Source organism: Anas platyrhynchos, chromosome 3, assembly GCF_047663525.1.
Source record: "Anas platyrhynchos isolate ZD024472 breed Pekin duck chromosome 3, IASCAAS_PekinDuck_T2T, whole genome shotgun sequence".
In the NCBI taxonomy this organism is placed as follows: domain Eukaryota; kingdom Metazoa; phylum Chordata; class Aves; order Anseriformes; family Anatidae; genus Anas; species Anas platyrhynchos.
Window position 1 is genome coordinate 15,686,775 of NC_092589.1, and position 26,900 is coordinate 15,713,674.

At 45.4% G+C, this 26,900-nt stretch overlaps 1 protein-coding gene and 1 long non-coding RNA gene across 2 annotated transcripts in view; one reads left to right on the forward strand and one right to left on the reverse strand.

The window, feature by feature from the left end:
* Window positions 1-18,416, reverse strand: part of SYNDIG1 (synapse differentiation inducing 1) — a 68,089-nt gene extending 49,673 nt beyond the window's left edge. Inside the window, exons 1-2 of the mRNA XM_027453553.3 lie at window positions 18,260-18,416; window positions 5,014-5,583 (exon numbers count right to left, since the gene is read on the reverse strand). Coding sequence (XP_027309354.2) covers window positions 5,014-5,493 — 480 coding nt within the window. The 5' untranslated portion in view covers window positions 5,494-5,583; window positions 18,260-18,416. The remainder of the gene's footprint in view (window positions 1-5,013; window positions 5,584-18,259) is intronic.
* A 130-nt stretch (window positions 18,417-18,546) lies between these two features.
* Window positions 18,547-22,470, forward strand: LOC140002100 (uncharacterized). Its single transcript, XR_011808037.1, has 3 exons — window positions 18,547-18,954; window positions 19,174-19,317; window positions 21,102-22,470. It is a non-coding gene; the product is annotated as an uncharacterized lncRNA (long non-coding RNA).
* Window positions 22,471-26,900: the final 4,430 nt, after the last annotated feature.

Sequence of the window (26,900 nt, forward strand, 5' to 3'; positions counted from 1 at the left end):
AGCTTTCTTAGTGCTCTGCTCCTCAGAGATGTGTGCCCCATCCCCACCTTCTGCTAATGACAGCTCGCAGCTCACCCACAGCTCCTGCTGCTTAGGGGCTGGAGGCCCGTACAGTGTCAGTCCAGCAACTCAGGGAAGTGATGATGAGAAAGAGAATTGCTCTGGGAAAAGGCTGCCGTTAGCAAGATTCATAGAAGGGCACTTGGAGACTGCTGGACGTGACTTCCCAGCCATGCTCCCCTCACCGAGGGCTGCCTAATAAAGGTTAATATCCCTTGGCAGGGCTCCGTACCTCCAGACTCCAGTGGCCTCTCCTCTAAGGGAAGAAAATAAATCACATGCAAATGAAGTGTAATCCCTCGTGTAACCTGTTAATAATGTGCCTGTGAAGGAACACGGGGGCATAAAGCATGTCCTATGGGGTCAGGTCCATTGAGCCCTGTGCTCTGCCCCTGACAGAAGCAGCAGGACATTGCTGTGCAGGGAGCTCACATAAACCTGGACACTTTGCAGCCCATCCCTTGTGCTCTCCCAGCATCCACAACAGTTGTGTGAAAGATATTAGAAAGAAAAGCTGTGCCAATTGCTTTTAATAGCTTTTTATGGATCCCTTGTCCATAAATCAGTCTAATCCTTTCTGAACTTGCTGCTCCACCACTACCTCCCATGACAGCAGGTTCACCAAGTGTTCACTGCCCTGTATGTGAAGAACAATTTTAAGATATCTGTGTTAAGGCAATCTCTCAATAGTTCTCTCAAGTTTCTCTCAAGATTCCCCAGCTTCTACTATTGCAGGTTTGCTGAGCAGCAGGTCTGCATTCACCTTATCCTTCACCTTCATGATCTGGTGCATCCAGGAGGTTCATACACCCCTCGGCTTTCTACCCTACAAAATGGAGAGCCCCAGCTTTCCTCACCACTTTCCGTAAGGAGGCTGCAGCTTCCTTTTAATCATTTTTTGTTACCCTTTTCTATCTCCACTACATCATTAAGAAAAATACAAGTGCCATGTAGATAGTGGATTGCAGTGAGATTTTATACAGCAGCAAAATGCTGCCGGTGCCCTGTCTTGTCCTCAGTGTTCTTTATGACATCCAATATTTTCTTGTCTTATTGGCTTGACCTGCACACTGTGCCCTGAAATTTCAGAGAACTGACAAGTGATTTCTTCTCAGATTCTTTCCTGAGCTGCAGCTCACAGTTAGAGGCTCAGCACAGAGTCCACATAGATTAGATTATATTTTTCTGTAAATGTATTAGTTTCCATTTCTATACACTGAAACACATCTACCACCGTTTTGAGACTCAATTTTGTGCAGTCCTTCCAGAGTTCTTCTCCAGGGGGTGGACACCTCCCCAGGGGGTGTCCAAACACACTTTCTGGATATCTGGTCCCAGGGGAGGCTCAGGACGCAACAGCTCATCTCTTCTCATGATGCCAGATAGTTCAAGCCCCTGCAAGCTGGCAGCATTACGAGAAGACATGCACGTCAGGGGGCTCCCTTGCATAACCCCCCTCCATGGCCTTCTCTTCACATTGCAGAAGAGACAGAGAAGGGAGGTGCTTGGGCATGCTGTGCAGAGCAGTAAGATGGAACAGGACATGGCTTAGGATCCACCTTCTCTCTCTACACTTTTATGCTCGTGTCAAAGGGATGAGTTTTCACAGCAGCATCCAGCAATTCATAGGAAGAAGAAAAAAGAAAAAAAAAAAGAAAAAAAAAAAAAAAAAAGAAGTTTTAGCTTGAAAGCACTACATTTCTTTTCTTCATTTACTCCCCAGAACATTCTATTTATTTCGCTTTGCAGAGACTGTGTCAGACTTTGCTGGGAAAAAAGGTTTTAAGAGAGAACTCAGATGTATTCTTTTATGCGACACATATGAATAATTCAATTTTCTGCCATCAATAGCTTGGATTCCTCTAAATAAGCCATCTATCTAGGGGCTAGGAGGAAGAGTAGCAGGAGTGTAATATGACAAATGATGTTTCTGGATGGCACTGCATTTACACATGAACTCTAACAGGAGGGTATTTCAGCTAGGAGCGCATGTAATATTTCACTGGCACCACATTTGACAAGTTGTCTGTCCATTAGTTGTGGCATAAAGAACTCATAAGATATTTATAAGCGTTCCAGAGATACCTAAATAGGGAATCGTTTGATTTCAGGGATGGGCACAGAAAGGAGAAGTTTAAAGCTTTGACAGAATGCACAGCCTTCTGCTTTCATGCCTGGTAATTGCTGGAGCAAAGTGGGGCTGGATATGCTAATGAGAGCTGTTGCAGAGATGTTTTTCCCTCCAGAAAATTGTGATTTCCATATAACATTATGCTAGGACCTGAGACACACTGCTGGTAAAGAAATGTCAAAGTTAAATACGGCTGAATTGTTGCAGTGAATGCCAGGACCCCTGCTTTGGATGTATCCTGATCCTCTGCTACATCTCCCAGGATTTTTCAGAGTCCCTACACCTGGAGAAGGAAGAAGATGCCTCCTTGTAGGCAAGCTGTTGAAGACATTGATGATCTGGTGAAACCCATCCTGAAGGGGACAACAGGCAGCAGAGCAGCAACCCTTGCAGCCTGGCTGGGTCAACTCTTCATACCGAAACCACATTGCTGTCAGTCAGTCAGAACAGCTGGCTTTTCCCAGAACATTTGGCTGTGGTAAGGTTTTCTGCAAGAAAACAACAACCTTTCTGCTCGTCAAAAGCCTGACTGTCATCAAAAACTAAACATTGGCAGAAACACACTGACCAGCTGGGTGCATAAAAGCTGTTCCTGGCACGTGTCCGCAGACTCCAGGTACGTACTACATGGTGGGGCTCATTACAAGAGGATGAGTTAGATTTTTCCATGTTTCCAAGGAACTAAATATCCAGTCCTGAAGACCCTGAGGCAGGTGCTTTGCACTAACACTGGCAGTGCCAGAGAGATGTGAGCAAGGCCAGAAAGGTCTTCCTCAGTGTGGAAGCAGAAGATTGCACCTCTCCGATGTTATCCTCTTTTGCTCTTCTCCTAACTTTTGCTCCCAGTCCTTCTGCTAAACCTTTCAACCCTACTTTGGGTGTATTAGTAATTTAAAAATGCATTTTCTTCTTGTCTGTAACTGGTGGGGAAAAAAGCTTTCTACTGGGACAGACTCATGCTGCATGATTCAGATGCTGTATTTCTCATTTGGACAGATAGGCAATTTTTTTTTAATGTAGTTAAGGATCTAGTATGTTTCATTCCTTCTCTTGGTGACTGCTGTCCTCAAACACTTTCTTCCATTCCTGGAGTCTCAGCACATGCAGTTATATCTCCAGCAAACCTCTGTACTAATTAAGCCCAGGGAAGAGCATCCTTACACCTCTTTGTTTACAGAAAGATAGGAAGGAGAACCCTGGGAAAATGATGCACACACTGTTACGGCATGTTACAAACATTTGCAAAGGCATGGGGATGTAAACTCTCTCCTTTCTCCCTTGGAGATCTGAGGAGGAGGAGCATGAAGTCCCTTTCCCCAGATCTCCAGTTTTACAGGTGGTTTTCTAGCAACAAGTGTTTCCTGTGCAAAGCTGATCCAAGCTCCTGTGGTGCCAATGGATGAGATGCCCTACATTGCAAAGGCACTTTAAAAATCCCACCAAGAAATAGCAAAATATTCTTGGTACAAAGTATTTTGTTGTTGTTGTTGTTCTGCATATTTCCCTGGTCTTTTTTTAGCCCATTCTAGCTAAAGAAAGCCTTGCTGGATTGACATGAGGTCTTTTATTTTTTTCTGCCTCAATGTCAGGCCAGATGTGTCAATAACACCATTAGGCAATTACTGCCTGCTGCAGTCACTTGCATCACAACTGCTGCATGAGAGAATCTAGGGCAAAAAAGCGGCATCTAGGCCTTTTATTATGATTTTTTTTTTTTTAAATGAGGTTTCCCACAGCCCCTTTGAAATGCTGCAGAAGGGTGTGATTTGAGCTAGCACCATCACGGGCCCCGGAGAGAAACTTCTTGTCTCCCTGTGAAAGTATTGAATACTACATTACTGGCACACACTGGGAAAAACACCTCTCTCCCATACCTTAGCAATGCAGAGAGAAAGGAGAATAAAAGAGTCACTGGTATTACTGGTATTACAGGAGGTGAAAATAGAAGTTTTAGGACTTGTTAGGTCTCAATGGAGAAAACCTCTGCAAGAGAGAACATGAGAAAATAATCTCTTGATCTCATCTTGGACATTCAGATTGAAGCTATGCCTTTGCTCCAGACTGACAAATGGTCTTTGCTAGCTTAGGAGTCTATGATCAATGCTGGAAAAGTTTTGTAATTAGCATCATCACGAACACCCTCCATTCCCACATGTACTGGCCAGTAAAAAATATGCTACTTTTGGGCAGCTGGTTTCAGCCAAATAGGTGGAGATTTTCTAAAGTTAAAAATGCATCATTTAAGAAAGAATGAAGTTGATTTCCACAGAGTACCCCATTTGGAGAATAAAATGTATGTTACTTTAGTGTGAGCAATCAATGAAGCACGGGAACCTAGTGAAAGAAAACATCACATTTGGGGTGTAATGAAGTGTTTTATTCCATCAGAAAAAAAAACTTTTTCAAACGCATGGGATTCATTGTGTCTAGAAACCCAAAGACTCCTGGTTTTGTTTTCACAAAGAGGCACGTTTCATGTTTGAGCTAGTAAGACAAACAACCAGCTTTATACCCAGCTCAGGTCAGGAGAAAGTAAGAGATGATGTTGAGTAAGACAAGCTGTGGACAGGTGCTTCTGGCCCCAGCCTTACCAGCATTTAAGCGCATGGGTTTTCTTTAGTCTGTGACCAGCCCATTCACTGGTCCCACAGAGTTGGGACTTTACACAACAAATAAAGATGAGCAAATGCTTGTGGTCCTGGATAGAGGAGAGAGCAATACCTCTGATCCCAAGAAGACCAGAACTCAGAAGCTGTGCACTTAAGCCCATTATGTTCTCCCCCACCCCAAACCTTCCCCAAGGATCCCAAGTGACATCTGACCTCTAGCTCCTGGAAATCCTCCTCTTCCTCCACATCGTAGGAGAGGGTGTGAATCTTGATGTCATCTGCCGAGAGGTCGATGAACTTGCTGTCCGGGTACTCCAGGCTGTCCTTGGTGGGGGAGCGGTCCTCGATGAAGGTGGTTTCGCAGCACTCCGAGCCGATGCTCTCGCCCCACGAGCGCAGCACGTTCTCCGAGTAGAGGATGATGTTGGGCCGGTAGTGGGACTCCACCGTCTGCTGCAGCATGTTGGGATCCAGGAGCTGCTGCACGGGGTCGCTCCTGCCATTCTCCAGGCAGCTTGGAGAGGAAAGGCTCCCCGCTCGGTGGCTCTGATACTGCGGGGTTGGGTACACGGAGACCAGACCATCTCGGCTCTCTGCTACCAAGTTCCTTGTGTTAATTAAACCATTCCTTTTCCCGGCTTCGGCGATCTTATTGTGCATCAGCACACTGTTTTGCTCAATCAAGCCATCCATACTGGGAGGTGTCTGAGGGAGCGGGGCGGGCGGTCTGTGTTTTGTTGTACCTTAGAGATGGGTCACACTGGGGCAGTGGCCCCCATTTTCCTGAAGAAGAAAGGAAATAGACACCAAGATGAGGATATAAGCAGTGAATGGCGTATGAAGGCACACAAATCAGCTTCTCTTCAGTATGATCTCATGAGGAAATATAGCCTCATGTGTGCATGCACCTAGCTTTCCAAATATATCTCCACTTGGAAAGATAATTAAAAAAAAAAAAAAAAAAGTAAATAAATAATAAAGCAAAACAAAACAAATCCACCAATAACAAAATCCACCAACAACAAAAGAGCCATGAGGTGAACAGGAACAGAAGATAGTGTGTGGTCACAGAGAACTTCCTGAGATGTCTTAGTAATGATGAGCCCTGTCAGAGAAGGGCGATGATGCCTCCTCCATCCCCACCCGTATGCCACTGTCATTCTGAGGATAACATCCCCTTCCTCTTAAGGTTCTGATAAGTGAGGTTTAAAAAAAAAAATGCACACACTCCAAAACCAAACAAAGATAAAAGATAAAAGAACCGTTTTCAGTTTTTGGAAAGCTGCAATTAAGAAGGGCAGGCAGCTGGTGTGCTCAGCTGTCAGTCTCTGTGGCTACCCTTCACCTTTGGCAAGTGCTTTGCTACCCTTTGAAAACACAGCTGAAGCAAAAAAGAAACAGCTCTCCTTAAATTGAATGAAAAAAAAAAAAAAAACACATGAAGGCGAAATCAGATCTGACACAGATGAATTAAACCTTCTCTGGACAGGATCTCAAATCCCCAGCACTGCTCTGGGTGTGCTGCTTCTTCCAATGCCTCTGAGAGTGCCCAGTGGTGACAGATCAAAGGGCTGTGACAAGGCTGGTCAGCATGAGCAGCCCCATCCTGATTCACCAAACAGGGACACAACTGCTTGAGCCCCAGGACCTGGTCACCTCCTTTTGCACAGGAACAACAACTGTTGTCTGTCTCATCGGCCCACCAACCTGGCTCTGTTTTGTGTGGCTTCCACAAAGGTATGAGAAATCAAAGGAATAGCTCAGAAGGCTAAAAGTACTTTTCCCCAGCCCAAATACTTTCTCACCAGGACACCTCTTCTGCTCAGGTGCAGCCAAAGAAAAAAAGAAAGCTTTTTGAAATATGGTTGTACACATCACAGCTGCAATGAGCTCAGGATTTTGTTTCTGGGCCCAACCATAGGAATCACAGAAATCCTTCTGCCTTCAAATGCACTTTTTAAGGTTCAAATACACTTGTTAAATAGTTAAGGTAGGATTACCTGTCCCCAAAGTGCTGCTTGGAGGAAAACAAGAATTGCATGTGCAAACAAACATACATATGTACTGTTTTCACTTGATGCTTTCTCTCTATTTCCCCTTTATATCAGAGATCTTCTAACAGAGCAATGGCTAGCAAAAGACTAAATGTATTTCCTCTATAAAATTTTAGGCTTCAAATATTTTCAGTCTCCCTTTTGGCTTACAAGAGATATTGAAACCCCTAAGAGCTGGTCTTCTGTTCTTACACTAGGAATGAAGCAAGAAACTCATTTAATGTGCAAGAAGGCACTTGTTTTAACATGTAGAAAACCCATTTTAATGTGTTGGCAAATAGTTCAGAATTTGTTCTAAATGAGCTGTCAGGAAAGCTGCACAAGTGAGAATATATTATGGTGGGATCCTGTGGAATTTATGCTGCACTTCTCTCAGCCCTAAACCCGGGGAATGTGCTGGCAAAATAAAAACGATTTGCAAATTAGTTTGGAAGCTTGGACTCAGTTTCACCAAAGGAAAGACCTAAATCCCATTGCAGCAGATAAGACTGAGAGCAGGTTCTCTGTCTTTCCAAGGAAAACTCCTTTCCATATGTAACTACATCTGTGTTAATGAACAGAGGACCTTGCTCTCTCTCCACTTACAGTAGGGTTAACACTGAGTAACATCTTATTTCAGCATGGGAATGGTGGTGTAAGGTCAAGCTGCTTTTGTAGGAAGCAAGGCAAGAGTAGATGGGGAGGCCAACAAGTCACACACGTGCCTTAGGACTGATCCTTGCAGAAATACCATCTTCCATCGACTGCTCTGCAAGCACCATGGTCCCATGGAACAGTGCCAACATGCACAGTCTCCTGTAGGCTACTGAGCAGTCCCAGTTTCATTGTTCAGGCTCCAGAGGCATGGTGAGATCCTGACACGAGTTGAGTTGGGGAATACCTGCTGCTTTATCCAGGTTTGGTGGGGTCATTTGCTAAAGGGATTGTTCTGTTCTCTCTCTTACTGTTTGCACATAATCATTCCCCTTCTTCCACCCTCCCCTCCCAGAGAAACAAAAGGAAAGCACATCACCAGAGGCAGGAGCTGAGAAAAACTCAGCAGTTAATGAGTAAGTTGTCACAAGGCTTTGCTCAGTTCCCCCTGAACTAGCATGAAAAACGTGTGAGGCTCCCTGACATGTGACATAAACTCTTGACTCCACTGAAGTCAGAGAGATTTCACCCAAAACTGCAAACTGTCTCAGAGGCATTCGTAGCTCTGGCATTAGTCCAGAGCAAACAGAGATGGTCAGCAGAAATACTCTACAATTCTGCCACAGATGTAGCAGGAATGGGAAGAAGATGTACAAACCAAATAGATACCCTCCCAGAGAAACAAATGAAGAGGTCAATAATTTGGTCACTGCATCAATGGCTGCAGCAGAGCGTGGGCCAGGCCTTGCTTCTTGGTGCACTCACATCATTCCAACAAATGTGTATTGTCTGGTTTGAGTAGCACTTGGGAAAATGCCATTTTAAAGCAGCTTTATCTCATGCCTTCGAGCTGCACTGTCAGATTCCCTTCATGTTGCCTCTACACTCGTGTATCATCCAGATAATGCTTGGCTCTGGAAATGCAGGTCTCACCCCAGGCATTTCATTGACAGCTATACTGTCTTCATGGAAAATGCTAGCTTTGAATTGGTGCAAATGAGGCTCTGCACACACAGTGACACCAGGGCTGGCTGCTATGCAGGCTGATATATGTTCCTCGTGTAATTTGGAGAGGTCGTTTTGAAAAGGTTGGATTATGAGGGAGGTTCAGTCCCACCTCTTTAAAGCTGTCTTACATGGCAACAGTCCAAAGTCACTGGAAACAAAAGCCATTCTTTGGTCCTTTCCACACTCCTCAGGAAGAAGAAAAGTAAAGAGAGGCCACAGGAAAAAATGCTTCAGCATGCCCAAGTGATGTGAGACCCAGGAACACTTCAGGAAGTCAAAGGGATGTTGCTGTTGTCAGGATTTAGGACTGTCCCAAGCCACTCCTTGCTCCCTTTCCAATCACATTCCCGGCTGTCTTTCCAATTGGGTGATTAAAAGGAAGATGGAGAGTCAACAACACTGGAAAAGGTAATTCTCTTTTGGGCAAGTAAGAGACTTTAGTGGCATGGACAGAGCTGATGTTGGACCATTCAGCTTGTGGATGACAAGGTGGATCCAGGCCTGCCTTGTTTACTAAACAGGACAGAGCAGGTGGTGTTTGCTTAGTCCTACCACGGATCTGAGCATCTATCTGGCCAGTGCCTACCTGCTGCGCATCTAAACCAGTCTTGTAAGCCAATCTTGCAGATTCTGAGTGACACTTTCCCCTTGGGATGGGGGAGGAGGGAAAGAAAACATCTGAAAATAAGGAAAGGACAAAACAGGAAACATCCTTCCTGCACAGAGCTCCTCCAGTAAGAGGGCTAATGCATTGCTCAAGGCATCTTCTCCAGGGCCTTGCATAGCTGTGCAGCTTACATATGCCTCGGGGAAGGTCAGCAAAGAGAGATGGGGATGGCAGCATGCAATCAAGGAACACTGTCACTTTAATCTGTAGCTGGTTGGCTACCTTGCCAGAGCTTGACCCAATGTCTCAGCCCTGCAAGCGTGTGGCTTAATGGTGAGGAAATGGTGAGATTCTTGTGCCTTTCCATTATGCTACCTTAATAGCTAATAATAATAATAATAATAATAATAATAATAATAATAATAATAATAATATGGCATTGATTTTTCTTTTCCAGGTGAAATTCCTGAGTGGCTGGCCATTAGGTTTAAATCAATAACACCTTGATTACCAGTGCATTTTGATGCACAGCCAAAACAAGGTCAATGGCTGTCTGGGGAAACTGAGAAACTGTTGAGGTGCCCAGAGATTCTTCATCAATAAGAAAGCAGGATTAAGTGTTGCCAGCCACAAATGAAATCTCATGTCTTCACTGATAAAAGAGAACCTTTTCTGGGCTTTTCACTCCTGAACTACTGGCTGAAGAGAGTTAAATCACACTTCCAAGGCCTTTGTTGCTGCTGTTATCCTGGTGTTGGTAGGAGAATTAGACTTATGGTCTGGAATTCATTTCACCCACTGCAGGCATCTGACAATATTTCTTGGGAGAAGTTAATTGCAGTTATGCAAGGTGCATAGGACAGGCAGGCAGCCTCTCTGTAGAGTAACAGTACACCTGCAGTCCACAGGTGAGACCCTTTCAGCTTAATATTAACCTTCAGATAAGTGAAGAAAGTGTTGTTAGTCCTCCAGGTTCAGCTGGAGGAGCATGGGACAAGGGCACGTGGTTGTGAATGATGCTTAGGGGCAAAAGACTCAGCCTGTACTCTGCCTGCGGGGACTCCTTGGAGGAGAGGCTGATCAGTCACCAGCCTTTCATTAAGGGCTTTTCCTGGCCTTACCTGCTCCAGGCTCACATGTTCACGTCTCACAGGCAGGTGCTAAAATGAAGAGTGCCCCAATTTCCAGCCCAAGCTGCAGCCTGGAGGATCCCGGATGGCAGCGCGACTGAGCAGACATCCTCTGATAGACAACCTGAGGCAATCAGAGGATGTCTTCTCTGCGGGGAGCCAACACTCCAAGCAAAAAGAGAGCCACTCTCATTGTCTAGGACCTCAGCGAGGCCTCAAAATGATGCTGACAGGAAAATGAAACTCATCAGAGCCCTTTAAATAAGAGAGCTGTTCAATCTGCTCCAAGATGCAGAGTTAATTTAACTGGTTTGATTCAGGTTTCATTTGTCTTCACACGGTTTGAATTTCTCCCCACAAATCACTCACTGGTGCTCAGGCTAACCAGAAATAATTCTGCACTTTCAGACTTGAGGCTGGAACCAGAAGGGAAAACCAAGTTCAAGCTATTGACAAATACTAGATCAAATTTCGATCTATTTTTTTCCTTGGGGATTAGAAATTTTTACCCAGGTCTCTGGTACTAAAAGTGGAGTTATTCATTATTTAAACCTTCGTTTTTTCTCAGTTTCTTGCCTTTTTTTTTTTTTCTTTTTCCCTCTCTCCTTCTTTCTTATTTTAATAAGAAGCTGTAACCTGTGCCAGGATATCTCATCTGCAAAGCTGTGGTTTATTAAGCTATCACTTGTGTCACAGCAGAGCCCAGCGACGGTAGCTGCAGCGAAGGCTGTGCTCTGCTGGGTGTTCTGCAGGCTCCTCTGATGACAGTGGCTGACAAACTAATTAAGCAAAGGGTGTAAGGCAGAAAAATGCAAGCTGCAGAGAGGGTAAAGAGAGAAAAGCTAAACACCGTGCCACAGGCTCTGTCAGACAGGGAGTGCCAGCCAGCTCTGATAGTGTCCACCATCCCAAAGCTCCTTCTTTCTTCTGTAACCCAGTGTGTACAGTTGTCCTCTTGCCTCCATGGGGCTCTCCCCTCCATGCAGCTCTAGAACAGCCTCAGGTTGTTTCAGCCTTTGGCAGCCCCCTGCCAGGTGCCAAAAGGTCTGTGTGAACAACCAGCTTTGTTACCTCTGCAAAATGAGACTAATACAGAAAAGCCCCAGACCTTTTTCCACAACGGATCAGAAAGACATTTATCTGGGCAGAACCACAACTTCAAGGTCTTGCCTGGCCAGGAGAAACAGCATCAGCTCAAATATGACTCTGCACGAGCCTTTCCTGGATATAAGGACCAACCTTTTCCCCAAGAAGAGAGTCAAGCATGGGAAAATGAAGGTTGTACAGTCTTGGAGATTTTTAAGACCCAACTGGATGAAGATCTGAGAACCTAGTGACCCCAGAGTTAACCCTGCTTTGAGACAGAGGTAGAACTAGAGTCTACCTGTGTTTCCTTCAACCTGAGTTATCCTATTATCCAAATCTCCCTGTTCCTAGCAGATTCTCACCCATATCCCCTGCTCCCAAGAAGACACCACTGCTCCCGCACCTTCCTGCTCACCCCTCAGTGACTCCAAACCGAGTGCCTGCGTGGCAAAAGGGACGATAACCACACTTTGCAGACCTGTGCCACCAGCAGAAACTGCTGCTGCCTCATGACTACTGAAGTCCACAAAGTTCTGTTGGGTTTGATGCTACTTCCTATGTTGCCCAACAGAGAAAGGAGAGGGTAGAAAGCTTTCTTGAAGAGCTGCAAATAGTGAGACCTGCAGCCTGATAAAAACCACACTGAGAGGTTTGGAGGCTACAGGATTCCTAGTGAAATCTTTCAGGTGTGAGGATTTGGTGTTTGTTTTGTTTGTTTTGTTTTGTTTTGTTTTGATTGTGTTTGTGTGTGTGTGTGTTTTTTTGTGGTTTTTTTTTTTTTTTTTTTTTTTTTTCCAAATATATACTACACAGGCTTCAACATCATTTAAGGTATTTCAGACATCTAGAAATTACAGCAGCACATACGGACCTTTTGCTTGAGAGAAATCACCATGGATCTGGAGAGCTGATATCAAAGTAAAATATTTAAGGAAAGGAAAAAAAAAAAACTTTTCCCCTTGTATTTTTCTTTATTGATTTAGCCGGGCTCATTATAATAGTTTTTGTTTTAAGGAAATGCTGCTACTTCAACAGCTGAAATTCCTTTTGACCTATTAAGTAAACTACAGGGAGTTTCATAAAGCTATGCAACTAACTCACACTGGGAGAATTAGGTATGCATGCATTAGTGATAGCTAAATGTTTAATTGCCAGCAGTAGAAGTAAAAAGACCTCCATGCTATTTTAGTATTACCAATATGCAGCAAATCCACTGTGAGGCACAGGCCTATCCTGCCCTAAAAAGGAGGGAGTCAGGGTGCAATGAGATGCCCAAGGTCACGTCAAACACAGTAGCAGAGCTGGAAATAAAATCCAGGTCTCTTGATTGCCTGTCCGGAGGTATATTTAAATGTGGAAACAATTACAATATGCATATGAGGTCTGCCTGAATAATTGATTGCTTGATTCAGCAGCTGAACCAAAGAACAGAGGGGAAACAGGTGGAATTACCTCGTGTTGGCCTAAAATGTAAAATGTTCCCCCTGCAAGAAAATATTTCTTTTCAAGCAGATGGGAGCATCTGGTATTAGACAAAATTAAATATAATGTTTCATATATATTTATTTTTAATTGAACTTGCTTTTAGTTCAATTTGCCTCAAGTTGTCTCCAATAAAAGATGACACATTCAGGCTTTTCTAGCCGTCCTCCTTCCCGACCAGTTTTGACAGCCTCAACGATTTATTGAGTTCAGTCCAAATTCACAACTTTTTTTCATTCGATGACAGAACTGCACTTTCCAGCTAATAAATAACTGACCTGAATAACAGCACCTGGCTGTAATGTAAATAACCCTCTCTGTTGTGGAAGGCGCCAGTATAAAAATACCTTGCCATCTGCACAACTTACGGCAATTACTTTGCAAAGTGAAAACAGTCAAAAATCAGGCTCTGTGCCTCTTTAAGCAAGAAATTCATTTCACCAAAGTAATCGGGGAAAGCTCAGTGTCAGAAAGCTATTATCAGCTACCGAACCACGTCCGGACACATGAATGCTATGAATCAGTCTTTGACCAAGCAGCTGGCGAGTTCAGCGTGAACCTGTAAAAACCAGTGGACCCTGTCCTAACTCTGCACCTCCGCATGAGTGGAGCCTCTTGCACACATGCCTGGTGCACGCTCCTCTCACACCTTCTCCATCTCTCCTGGCTGCAAATCTGTAGCCTCCTCTCCGAGCCTGGTCATCCAGGAGCTTGCAGAGCAAAGGATGCCTTTGTGCCAGCTTGCATCGCTGGGTACTTTGCAGCACTGCTGCTCAGAGGTCCCCAGGACTGCAGAATGGGACCATCTGACAACCCCAAATCCATCCTCACGACACCCCTCTGAGCCACCCCCCCACTACTTCACACTGGGCAGACTGAGGCATGAGGAGCGATTCCTGCTACAAAAGCCCTACCTCTCCCAACAGATGGCCAAGCTGACGTTTCCTCTCCTTCCAGCCATCCCATAAAGCTGTGCTGCAAAACTCCCCAATTAAGTCCAGCCCAATAAAGCTGACCTTCACGAGACCATCAGTAGAGCTACACGCAATAAATAACTCAGGTCACTACCTTCAGCGGAGTGGTCAGGCTGAAGGATCTGTTTGCCAACTCCAAGAGCAGAAAATTGTGCTGCCTTTTGCTTTCAAAGCAAGTGAATGCGGCTGTTCTCTGGGGTGTATAATTGCATTCTTAATTGTACAGAGTGCCCTCACTGAGAAAAACTTGATCCAGACAGAGTCCCATGACTTTCCTGCATGCAGTGGAGAGCACTCCCAGCCTCTGACCGAGAGTTGCTCTAGCCTGTGGGGAAAACTTCAGCTTAGATCATGCCAAGTTTGAGGCCAGAGCAATAGTTTTTGTGGATTTAACCATGATCCATGCTTTGAAGAGCGAAAACTTGCACACAGCTAACTACTTGTTTCACTGAGTGTCACCATTTACTTGACAGACAAGCCGTATCCTCAGGTGGAAAGATGCAGTGCCTCCATCCTCTTGGTTCCTGCACCGCAGAATCTAGGTGGTTTCTGAGAGTCAATCTAGATCTAAAGATCTGGGTAAAAGTGAATTACCGCAAAATATCTCTGCCTGATTTCGGTTTTGTGCCTGGTGTTGCAACAGAATTGAAATTCTCCAGCCTAGAATAAGCTACCTGATGCTCTGCCCTGCAGAAACCTGCAGCCAGGCAAAGTTCCCCTGCAGCAGGCAGCAGAGCATTTAAATGAACCCAGAGTGCGTGAACACAGGAATATCAGCATTGTAGCATCCCCTGGCCCTCTTGGTCTGCTTGTGGGCTGAGTCTGGTGCCTCTCTTTGACCTAAAATCCCTGTAACCAGGCTGGTGCACAGACAGAAATACCCAGATGTGTGACGCTCTAAGCTAGGACTCAAGATCTTCCTAAGGAAGGAACAATAAATAAAGAGAGGACAGAACAGGAAAACAGCCTGGCGGTGTTGGCTTGGTGCAAAATGAGGGTGTCCGCTTCTCCTGCCCCAAGGAAAGCACTTCAGGGTTGTAAGTCACTTTGTTAGCAAAACGCTCCTGTGATACTGTAAAATTGCTAGTGCTGGTTCATCAGGGCGAGGATGATTAGATTAAGCAGCCACTGCTGGGGCAATAAAATCAGGCTTGCTTCATCAGGCTCTAGAAGAATTGCAGAGCCTGAAATATGCTGTGGGACAAAACCTTTACAGAAGTGATTTAGACATAGCAAGACTGGTAGCTGGAGGCAGATAGGACAAGCAGGGAAATGGTGAAAAATAGTATCAACGGGTGTACATTGACCTTTACAGACCTTTCTTAACCCCATATTCAACCGTCCCTGAAGAAATCAGAGTTGAAATGAAACATGGGGCCCATTAGACTCAGGACATTGCCAGAGCTTGAAGACAAGCCCTACGTTGACTTTCCTCTTCCTCCTTCCTATATAGAAATAGGAAATTTCGATATGAGAGGCACAGGCATTCAGCTGGCAGCAGTTTCACGCAGCATTGCCTCCGTGATCCTGCAAGCCACATGCAGTGGGGAGAAGGGAGATTATTTTGTTGCAGAGAACACAAGAACAGGAGCAGAAAGGTGGGTGAATGGGTTGGAGACCACGCTCTGAGCACTGCATGCAGCAGGCTGCTGCTCTGAGAGATGTTTTGCAGGGGAACACTGAGCAAATCTGTCCTGCCCTACTTGATGCCAGGCAGGATATCTCATGGGACCTGGGATGGTCAGGGGACCCCTCAAGGAGCTGAACTCTTTGATTATCCCATGATTATCTTCCAATAAAGTTATCCAATTGCAAATGCAATATAAAAGACCTTCCTTATCCCCAGGGAGTTTTGAGGGGTCTGAGCTCTACTCAAAGCACATAAACCCACAGAAATCCCATTAAACCTCTGCTCAAATTCCAGCAACTCGATGTGAACGGTGAGTTTATTCTTCCTGTGCCTCAGTGAGTTGCAGTCTCAGAGCTCGGTGACAGAAATAATTTACTGCATGGATTTGGGTGGATGGTTAATGAGGGAACTTTGCACATTCGGGTTTTATATAGATGCGGATACACAGATACACATTTGCAGTGATGCCATGTTTAAAATTGGGAGTGCTAAAGGCATGCATGGACTCACACCTCTCATGTACTGCACCACTATTTTAAAATGCAGTCTTTGCTGGTGCAACGAAAATAACCAAAATTCGTCATTCGTTCAATATTATGACATTAAACTCAAAGCTCTGAATCTTTTGCGCTATATTCATGGGTGGTATAAGTTGGTCCAGCTCCACCTGAATCCTCAGGGTTACTGACATTTACATCTGCTGAGCAGCATTTTGCTGTGATCTCATTGCTCAAAGTAGTTTCCAACTTCTACCAGAGAGAGAGTATTCAGAAATGTTTGTTTTGATAGCCAGAGGATGTGTATTCAGAGATGAGCAGACACACACTGACACACTTACACACACACACTACTCATTCAGTTTTGTCAAAATAAAGTCATTGAACATGCAGAGCATTTTCCTCATGTTTCAGCCTGCAATTCTTTTCCATTTTTTCCTCAATTCTGCTGTACAGTGACCTATAAAAAGTTGAGTCTCCAAAGTGAAGAAAACAAAATTTGAAAGTCCCAGTATGTAATCTGCAATCCTACTAACCAAACAACCTGTATTACAAATTCTTCTGGACAGAGACATTTATAGCTGACTTATAAATGTCTACAGATGCAAATTCATAGCAGAGACACGGACAAAAAACCTTGCCCAATTATGCTGGCACTTTTTCCCTAATACTATCCTTAGAAGCCAAGGCATTTTAAATACTGCAAGCAGTGTTCATCAAGTTAAACGTGTCGTGGTGGTGCCCATGCACACCAGTACCGCATTACATCTGCATTTGTATAACGAAGAGCCTCCCTGAGCGTGTGAGATTTATTCCAGAGCATACAGTAGCAGCGATGTGAGATGTCTGCTTGCCCACTTAATAAGAGGAAACTTCTTTAATTCTTACAAATGCATTCATCTTACATACACCCTGACACGACCTGTAGTTACCAAACTGTCAATAAAATGTCACCTTGGCCAGTAAAATGAGAAGTGGTTTATTCTTTGGAGAGAAGTAATTTGAAACTAATATGAAGAGCATCTAAATGCAGCTTCTTTGAAGAGGATAGCTCATTAACTATAATTAAGAGCAAGTCATTTAAATACATGAATGTAGAAAAATGCATTCTCTTCTCTGGCTGCATTTTTATAATACACAATAATCCCCCTGAAAATACCAGTTAACTCATCTTCTTGTGTTTAAGAATATCAAAGCATCTTTTAATTGTTGTTAATGCCCTGTTTGTGAGGGATTAATATCTAATTATTTGTGATTTGAGTATTTAATCTCCCTGGAAGTTTAGATTTATTTATTTTTGACATCCTTCTCATTACATGCTGAGGCTGCAGCCTTCCCTCCGGTTATTTTGAAGACACAGTTCAACAGATTGTTCTCCAGAGCAACTCCTGCCACTAGGTAGCTCCATGGTTTTTAGAGGGGAAAAAGCCACCACCACTGCTGGTCCCGGACAGACCCTTGCACCTCTCCTTCTGCGCTGCATTTTGGACCGAGGAGCGCTACCAGCCCTGTTCCAGGAAGGCTTGCCCTCCTGCACCGCCAGTTCCAGAAAGGTCTCAAAGCATTTTTGCCAGCCTGTGCCTACCGAAAGGTCCTCCTTGATTCCTTGTGGGATGCTTTCGGGGTACCTGCCCCAGAAGGAAGGAGCAGGCATGGGTTACTTACCCAAGGTCACCCCACCACACGGCAGGGATCGCTCCTGCCTCCTCGCCTCTAACCATCCCTCTCTCCAACTTAGCCGCCACTGCCCGCAAACTACAAGGCTGGGAAGGGAAAGAAATTCAACCCAGCGACTCTGGAACGGGGTGCTGAGGCAGGAGGGCAGCTGAGGCAAGCAGCCCAGCCTCCCGCAGCCTGCCCCGGCTCAGGCTGTGCCCCGGGGCTGCGCCCCCCGCGCCTCCCTCTCCCCATCCCGGGGCGCAGGGGAGGGGAAGATGCTCCGCCACGGGGAGCAGGAGGGGGTTCCTCCTGGGGAAGGGAGAAATGGGGGGATCCCACGCACGGTTTCCCTTCCAGAAAACTCGCCAGTGCTCCCACGGCCCTGGGAACAGCCCGATCCCTCCCCTGACCCCCTCCAGGCGCTCCGTGCCGGACCGGCCATGCAGATTTCGGCTCTCCAGCGGGGCACCGGGGCAGCACCGGGCCGAGACCCCCCCAGCTGCCTGCCGGGGGCAGGATCCCAACCACCCCGGCTCGGTGGGGGTCCCCCTCACCCCGGGGCTCCCCCCGGGGGCTCTCCGCCTCGGCGGCTGCGGGAAGCGCCGTGCCCCCCGCCCTCTCTCGGCGCCCCCTCCCAGGGGGCTGGGGATGCGGGGATGCGGCGCATCGCTCCCCGGAGAAGCCGGGGGGGTCACTCACCTCCCTGCAAGGTGACCCGCAGCGCGATCCGCCCGCCGGGGGCTGCAGGAGGGGCTCCGGGCTTCCCCGGGCCGCCGGAGGCTCAGCGGCCGGGAGAGGAGCCCGGCAGCATCCCGGCGGCTGGGGGGGGGGGGGGGGAACGGAGGGGGGCACCGGGGGACCGGGGAAGGGAGGGAACGGGGAGAGGGGAGCCGGGGGTCGGGCAGGGCGAGCGGCCGGAGGGGCTGCGCCTCCTGCACCGCCGGGCTGCACTGTGCGCTCAACTCGCGGGGAGGAGGAGGAGGAGGAGGAGGTGGAGGAGAAGGAGGAGGAGGAGGAGGAGGAGGGAGGGAGGCGGAGGGAGGCAGGAGAACCAGCCCTGCGTGGCAGCGCGGCCAACTTTGCTCCTGCAGCAGGAGCAGCATCGCAACCTCCCCCCCAACACCCCCTCGGTGTCCCTCCGGGGGGAAAGGCAAAACGTTTCGCTGTCTGTCCCCCATCTCCTCCTCCTCCTCCTCCTCTTCCCTGGGCCTTCCTCCCAGCCAGGGGGGCTCTGCTGCTCCTCACCCAGCGCCCCAATTCGCACCAGGCACCCCCCTGCACCCTCCATGCCCTGCCGCAGAGGCACCCCTGCAGGGCTCCCCCAGGGGCACGGGCACCTGCGGCCCCGAGATGGACACACAAACTCCCCGAGAAGCTGAGGAAGGCTCCAGCAGGTCTGAAGAACTTTATTTATTTGCTTGATTTTTTTTTTTTTTTTAGTATCGTGACGAGCACACTGGGCTGCCTGCTGCAGCGTTGAGGGGGTGTTCCCTGCTTTCCTAATAACCATAAATAATATGGGAAAGCAGGGTTCATTCATTCCTCTTCCCATCCCCAGCAGGCCTGCTAGCCAAGTCATTTGCCTAAAAGCTTCTCTGTCACCACTTTTCTAGATGCTTCAACATCTATGGCTTAAAATGCTGTTGGAAGATCACATGCCCAGTTTAGATCACTGCTGTCCTTTGCTGCCGCAGGGAGAGAGACACGAGGCCTTATACACCCAGTGAGTTTTTGATGTATCCACCTCTCTGCTTGGGGTAAGGCTGTTTTCTCTCTTTTTTTTTTTTTTTTTTTTTTTTTTGCCTACTGCTTGTTACTCAGACTCTCAGAATAACCTATGCCAAATCTTTGCTGAAGGAGGATGTTCAAGATTTAAAATACAAGCTAAACAACTCGCGCCTGTCTTGGGGATTTTCAGCAGAAAATCCCTCCACCCCCATTTCCCCCTCTCCCACCATATTTTAGTTCTCATTGGGCTACTCTTCAACATGAGCAAATACTTTCCCTTCCTCTCAGACCAATGGAACCCCTGGGATATTTCATTTTCATCCCCAAAAAACAGATAGAAACTCAAAACCTTGTATCTTCTGGAAAAACAAAACAAAACAAAACAAAAATCAGAATAGCATTTGAACATTCAAAAGTATCCGAACATATTTTCTGATTATTATTGTTATTAATTTTACTTTCCCTAAGAATAGCTTTTGTGGTTTGATAGATTTAATTCAATAGCAGCAGTAAGTGATACTTTCCCACAGGAGATATCCCTTTCAGAAGAGCTTGGTTTCCCTGGTGGAAACCAAAAAGAAGAGGTCCTGGAACACCTTTTCCAGGCAGTGCTGCAAAACTCTGTAGCTGAAATGGTGGTAACATTTGGGATCCAGTCTTACGCAGGGGACACCCTCATTTACATTGTTGCCACCAGTGTTTAAAAAAATATATATAAATTTCCTTGAAGTATGGGCCCAGATTAGGCAGTACCTTCCTCCACCTGCATGGGAAGAGTTGTGCTATGGCAAGGTGGCACTGCCACGAGACCCTGCACTCCTTTTACTTCCATGCTCAGCTCCACGAGTCCTTGGGCAAGCCATTCACCCTCTCAGAGGTTTTGGCATCTACATTAGAGATGGGTTTGTGCCCACAGATGTGAGTGTGGGGGGTGAGCACAGCTCTGATGTGATGTCTCAGAGCCTGGATATAATTTGTCTCTGTGCTGCAGCCCTGGATGCTGCACAGATAATGTGAGATAAGCCAGGCGTGGCTTCTCCTATGTCAGCTCCATCATCAGCTTTCCCTGAAATACAAAAAACTCAGAAACTCACTGTCCACTTGCTATCACATTGCTAGCAGGAATCAGCATCTTGTAGATGAGAAACCTCCCTTCTAGTTGGCAGGTTGGCCCAGAACACGGAGTGGTTTGTGTCCTTCCAAACCCTAATTGAATTTTCAGTGTATCCTAGCGGTACTCGCAAAAAGATTTTTCTATCTAAAATGCTGGTCCCTTGTTCACTCCTGACATCCTCTGGACTTCAGGGAGGTTTTGTGCTTTAGTGAAAGGAGTCTCTTCCTTACTGTAATAGGCACTGGGAGAGGATAAATACATAACAAATAGAATAAAAATAATTCCAAATTCTGATTACCCTGATTCTCCAAAGTGCTTTTCACCTTTCCTTTCTCAGAAAAGGAATCCTGCAAGCCACATTCATTAAGCCTTAACTGAGTAAGACTTTTAGGAAAAAGACTGTCTTTCTGTTCTGCTTGTACAGGAACAAAACTGTAGGGGTGCTGGCTTGCAACCAAATGCCTTCTAGCTGCTACAGTGCAAATTCTTATCATCATGCGTTACTGCTACTGATTGGAGCTATCAGCTGGCTTGGATGGCTGGTGAATTCCTGGCAAAACACTGTTTCTTAGTGACTGGGGGAAAAGTGGCAAGATTTCCAAAAAGGCTTGTTAAATTTTTCCTTGGAGGAAAAAAAATATTTGTTTACACAGAATGGAGCATGGAAAGGATCGTTGAGTCCAATTTTCTGTCTTTCAGGAAACTATATCCTGTGATCTTGTTTGGTTCCTTCTGACACTTCCAAAATGAAGTGTTTTTCATGCTGTTATCAAGGTAAGGTTTATTGACAACAGGGAAGTCATTTTCCATAACACAATTTCTCCACCTCTCCCATTCTTCCTGCACCAAAAGATATGTGCTCTTCTTTCAGTTCAGGAAAACCACAGGCCTTTGTGTCAAAGAGGAAATTAAGCCTAAATTGCTTTATTTGAGTTTTGCAGCAGAACCAACTATTGAAGCAATCACAACTCAACAACCACGGTAGTTGTAACTACTGTTACAGACCAGGACATACTTCAGCATCTGTTGTCTCGTCAATATATTCTCTTGCCCAAAACCACTAAGGAAGGAGTTTGCAGGTACTCTAAAATGTGTTGATCATAGCACATCCCTATTTGCACTAAGCTTGCCATAAATTGGCCTATTCCTGACACTGGAAGGCTAGTGACTATGCCCAACCTGATTTTGATATCTGCAGCTCTCAGTGTTCATTTGGTACCCTGCAGATTGACACCACACCTTGCATTGCTCTTGCCACTTTTGGAGAAGGGTTTTCAAAGACCGATAGAAGGGGGCAGCTTGTAGTGAGGTAAAACAAAGCTCAATAGTTGGTGATTTGGGGGTTTCCAATCAGGTCTAACAATATTGCCTTCGACACCAGCATTTTTACTCTGGGTGAACATGCACAATGCCTCCATAATGCATTGTGCCAGCAAGTTTCACAGCTACTTGTTAAGTGCTGTGCGTGGGGAGAAACTGGGAAGATACAGTGGAATCAGTGGAAGCACCCTGAGTAACACCTCTTAAAGCAGGAGTCCCTGGCTGGAGAACCACGCAGTCCTGATCAAGTGCTTCGTTTTTGCTCCTCCAGATCCTCTGCACCACTGTTAGCAGTCACTCTGTGAGAACACTTGGAGACAAAGATGCTCCAAAAGCCTCCTGGCCAAAAAACACTGCAGAGGCATCCCAGTGTGGGCGCAAGAGGGGGTTCATGTCTGGAAACCATGTGACAAATGCTGTGGGATACGAGGGTGAGTTTTCTGGTAGATGTGAAGCTTCTTTATATGATACATCTGTTGATGTGTTAAAACACTCATGGGAGCTGTTGGGAGAAACGTTAAGCTGCTGTCCCCAGCTGTCCAAGAAAATTCTGAAGGTCTCCTGTGTGGCGTACACCTCTGCAGGCCAAGGACACCCTGAGTAGGGAAGTGGAAAGACAAAGACCTGCAAGTGCATTCCTGGGCTCTGGGAAGAGCAGCAGCACCACCTACCACCACAGGAGAAAGGGAGGATAAAGTGCCGCTCCTGCTCACTCTTTTTTTGTTTGCTTGTTTGTTTGTTGGTTTTGCTTTTTTTTTTACACACACACACACACACACACAAAAATTACAAGATTGCAAGAACTGTCCATCATTTAGAGGATGTATTTTGGCTGTAGGAAGCTGCTTAGAAGTTTGCAGGGTCTTTGGTTTGCAGACCTGCTCAGTAAGGGTTTTGCCTCTCCAAAATCCTGACACCATAAGTTCTGTGGGGTCTGAACCACATTTCAGCTGATTATAATTCAGAGTGATGGTATGAAACAATCAGTAAGTAGCCCAAAATCTTTAATCTGTTCCTGCCAAAGGCAACAAGACTCTTTCCATTTAATTGGATCAAACCCCAGAGGTGTAGCCAAGAGTGCTTTTAACTTTCTGAGAAAGAAAAAAAAGGTAAGCTGAAATGGCTGAGGTACGTGGGTGCTGAAGGTTATTTTGGATTGTTTGATTGTAGTTCTGGAACCAAAATAAATGTGAAAGCTTGGGCTGGACATTTTTTTCTTCTTATGTATTTATGGCAATAAGAAAAGTAATTTTTTTTTTTTTTTTTTTTGGCTGTATGAACAACATAACAGCTGAAAATCAAGTATTTCATTGATTTGACCTCTTTACTCCTTTTAAGACTGGACATGCACGCTTCTTTGCCACAGAGGAAGAATCTAACCACAATCACTGCCAATCTTTGTCTAACTTGCACCAAGAAAATTTGCCTATTGGATACCATCCGCTAAGAAGATGAAGCAAACTGTGTGCAGGACTTTGCCTCTGGTACTAAATTAATTCAGGAGGACCTTTTAGCTTGAGTGAGACAGAACCATCCTTTCACATACACAAGTCTCTGGAAGAGTTTGTCTTTATCTCCTTTTCTCTTGGACAAGCTACACGAATTCAACTAAAATGGCCTAGTTTCTGAGATGTCCAGGAGCTAAGAGACTCAGAAGCTCATAAAAAAGCACACTGCTTTTATTTTGCCATCTGTGCCTCGTCCCACTACAAGTAGTTCTCATGTTTGAACTTTCTGGAGCTCTTCCAGAAAGCCTTACAGCAAGCACTGGCACCAACATTTCCCTATTCATAAGACAGCTCCTTGACCAGGAAGGACAGCTCCGAGGGAGAGGGGATTGTAACATTTCTGTGCCTTCTTGCATTGCTGGCCTTCTGAGATAGATGAGAAAGGCATAGGTTAGTGCTAATTGAGATGTGGCCATCTGTCAGACAGGAAACATGCCAAGGCCACCTTTTGATTGTTATGTGGGAAGGAACCAGTCTTTGGTGAAAATATTTAAGTGCTACAAACCTTGAAAAGAGTCAGAAAGATATCTGAGATGAGAAATGTTCCCCTTGGATATGATTAGGGGTCTCCTGAGTTCAGCATCTCACATTAAAATGCCTTTTTATCCTCTGTGAAACCGTAGCACAACTGCTTTATTTTAGGTCAGACACTTCTTTGGAGCTGACAGCCATGAAAATGGATCTATTATTTATTTTACAGTATTTCCCAGGCTCTCTGTATGTAAGGACATGTATATAAACATGTTAAGAGGCAGTCCTTTCCCCAAACATCTGATACTTCAAGTAGTTGGGACAGAAAAAGACGGCACTACCTAGACCCACTGGGAACTGGGAACTATGGATGCCTGAATTTAATAGTTAATTTAAAATACTAATTTAATTGTTCTTTTTCTTGATGCCTGAAGCCTATATGGCATGGATCAAACCCTACAGCTCAGAAACTTTGACAGCAGATGTGCACAAAGAACACCATGGTTTCCAAATTCTCCATTCGCCTGCAGATTTGAACTAGTCAGTTCCTGTCCTGTAACATGCTTTGGGGAGAAACACGAGTAATGACTGAGTGAGAAGCTGTTGGAAGTAGCAGATAGCCCTGTGAGAAATGACCAGGTTTCACAGTTCATGGGGGAGTTACATGAGAGAAAGCAGTGCTTTGCAGATAACTGACAGGGAGCACCGGGGACATCTCGAGGAAAAGAGCCTTGCAAAGGCAGCAGAGCCCAGGTCACCAGATCAGAAACACACGGTGAGGCCAAGAGAGCCTCCTTGATAACATCAGAAAATAGCAACTTTGAGCATGGATGAAACAAAAATGGGACCAAAGGTGAAAAAGTGTTTAATGATAGACTGATGATCTGAGAGAAGACTGGGGTGAAGAAAGGGTTTCTACAGGGTGGGTGGCAGAAGTGCAAAGATGGTAAAATGGAGAGAAGGGGTGATGAAAGGGCCCTGTGGTGAACAAGCAAGTGGCTGGTCAGTATGCTTATCTAGCAGTACCCCCTGCCGAATTACCAGAATCTGTTCTGCTGTCTTATTAAATTTTGTTGCAGAGTATTTCCAGTGTGATATGGCTCTCTGTCTTCTGCACGTGTGTATGTCAGGACATTTGGGGCTAGCTCTTGCATGGGCTGCGTATTTAGAGCTGTTTAGCTAACTCCTATCATGATCAGCTGAAGAGGGGAGCAGGATCAGACCATCTCAGGAGTTCTTGTCTATGTAATAACTGTTACTTAGCCTTGCTACTGATGGGATACACAAATGGGAGCAGGAGCAACCACATCCAGTAGACTGAAACAGAAGAAAACTCATGGCTCTTAGAGGCCACCAAGTTCAGCTGTAGTTGACAAGGAAGGAGAAGATGCCCAGGTCTCTTAATCCACCGAATCTGGCCACTCCTTTACAAGGTACATTCATGCTTCTGAGGACCATGATTTCATCATCCCAGGCCAAATCCAACTGAGAAACTATTGCATTTCAGCTGGTATATGTAGAACCAAGTGAGGAGAAGAGTGGCACTGATATGAAAACTTGTGGAAGGGCAAACTTGAGGAGGCAGGACTAAATAAGAGGACATTATGGTTCGTAAGCGTTGCAGATGTGGAGAGATGGCTTGAATATTCCTTAATGAATGGTCCCCCAAACATTTCACTAGATTCACTAAAGGAAGTAATCCATCTGCCTGATAAATATCTACTTGCCAGGAATGCTCATTGAGTTATCTGATGCCACCTTAAAATGCAGGGGGAACATAAATTTAACTTGGTCATTAATTTCTGTGTGCTTACCTGTCTTTTATGTATGAGGAAGGTTTTTTTCCTGCCTTGGAGTAACTGATAAAAGAACGAACAGATTGTTCACCAAGAAAATGTCTTAACAAAAACCCCAGAGGTACTCTGCAATTTCCTGCTGGCCCTGTGCAGTGCAGAAAGACTAGGAGAAACTCACCCATATGCTGTGTTCAGACTGCCATAGCTCACTGCTTGGCTCATGTGGCACCCTGCTTGGACTTTGGGGCTGCTTTTGAGGTGTGCATACTACAATTGTCCTAAGCTAGCCAGTACTTTGATGCTCAAGACAATTGTGGGTGGGTTGGGATGTGAACAAGGGACTTCCTCAGGAAGTCTGGTCCCTGAGAGATCCCTCTTACTCCAGGGAAAAGAGGGAGGGGAAAAAAAAGTCAACTTTTTGGCCCCTGTTCTTTCTGTTCATGAGAGGAAGTCTGGAGCCCAAACTGCTTATCCTTTTCACCTTGCTTGTCAGTGCCTCAAAATCAGATCATTTTGTCCTCACGACAGTGAGAGGATCACCTATATCTTATGGCTCTCTGTTGATCGTTTTGCACGGTCTTATGGGCAAGTGGAGCTCACAAAAGAGATCTATAATGGAAAAGGAACACATTTTCCATGTAAATACTATTTTAAAGGTAGTCAGGGACAGATCAGGCCTTCCTTTGGTGTTCAAGGAAAAACTCCCAACTGAAATCAATGAGGGGCTGTGCTTCCAAATTAATTGCACGCTTCTGTCCTTAGCATCTGGGCATGGAATCAAAAGTGATGAGCCAACAAAGCAGCACTGAGCTGCTCCTGTGAACAGTCACCATCAATAATGAGAAATACTAGGAGAAGTGCTCTTTGAAATTCAAATCACAACAAGCATCATTTAAAAGTGAACTCAGGAGAAGCAGAAATACCATGCACCACACATTAATTGTCATGCATGTGACAAAATCCTCTGTATTGCTGTTACTTAGCAGCATTAAATTTATTCTCATATTATTAATGCCGTACCTGGGATGAAGCAATTAAACTGGCAGCCCATTTCTTCTGAACTAGAGGCCAGATCTTCATATGGTGTAAATCAGAATAGCTCCACTGCAGAGACATGGATTTACAACCAGTCGGGGAACCAAGCCATTGTTTCTAAAAAGGGAGAGTTGAAAACGAAGTCAAAACAGTCATCACTCTATGTCATCCCTTCAGCCCCAGAATAAAGGTAAGTGGGGCTAAAGTCCCATCTGAGCTGCACCTGCTTCCAAAGCGTACTGCAAGTAAGCTGAAAACTCCTCCAAGCACATTTAACAAATTAAATTTGGAAAGTTAAATATTTAATAACAAAATACTCATTTCTTCCAAATAGGCACACTTAGTAGCGATTATATCTTATTCCCTTT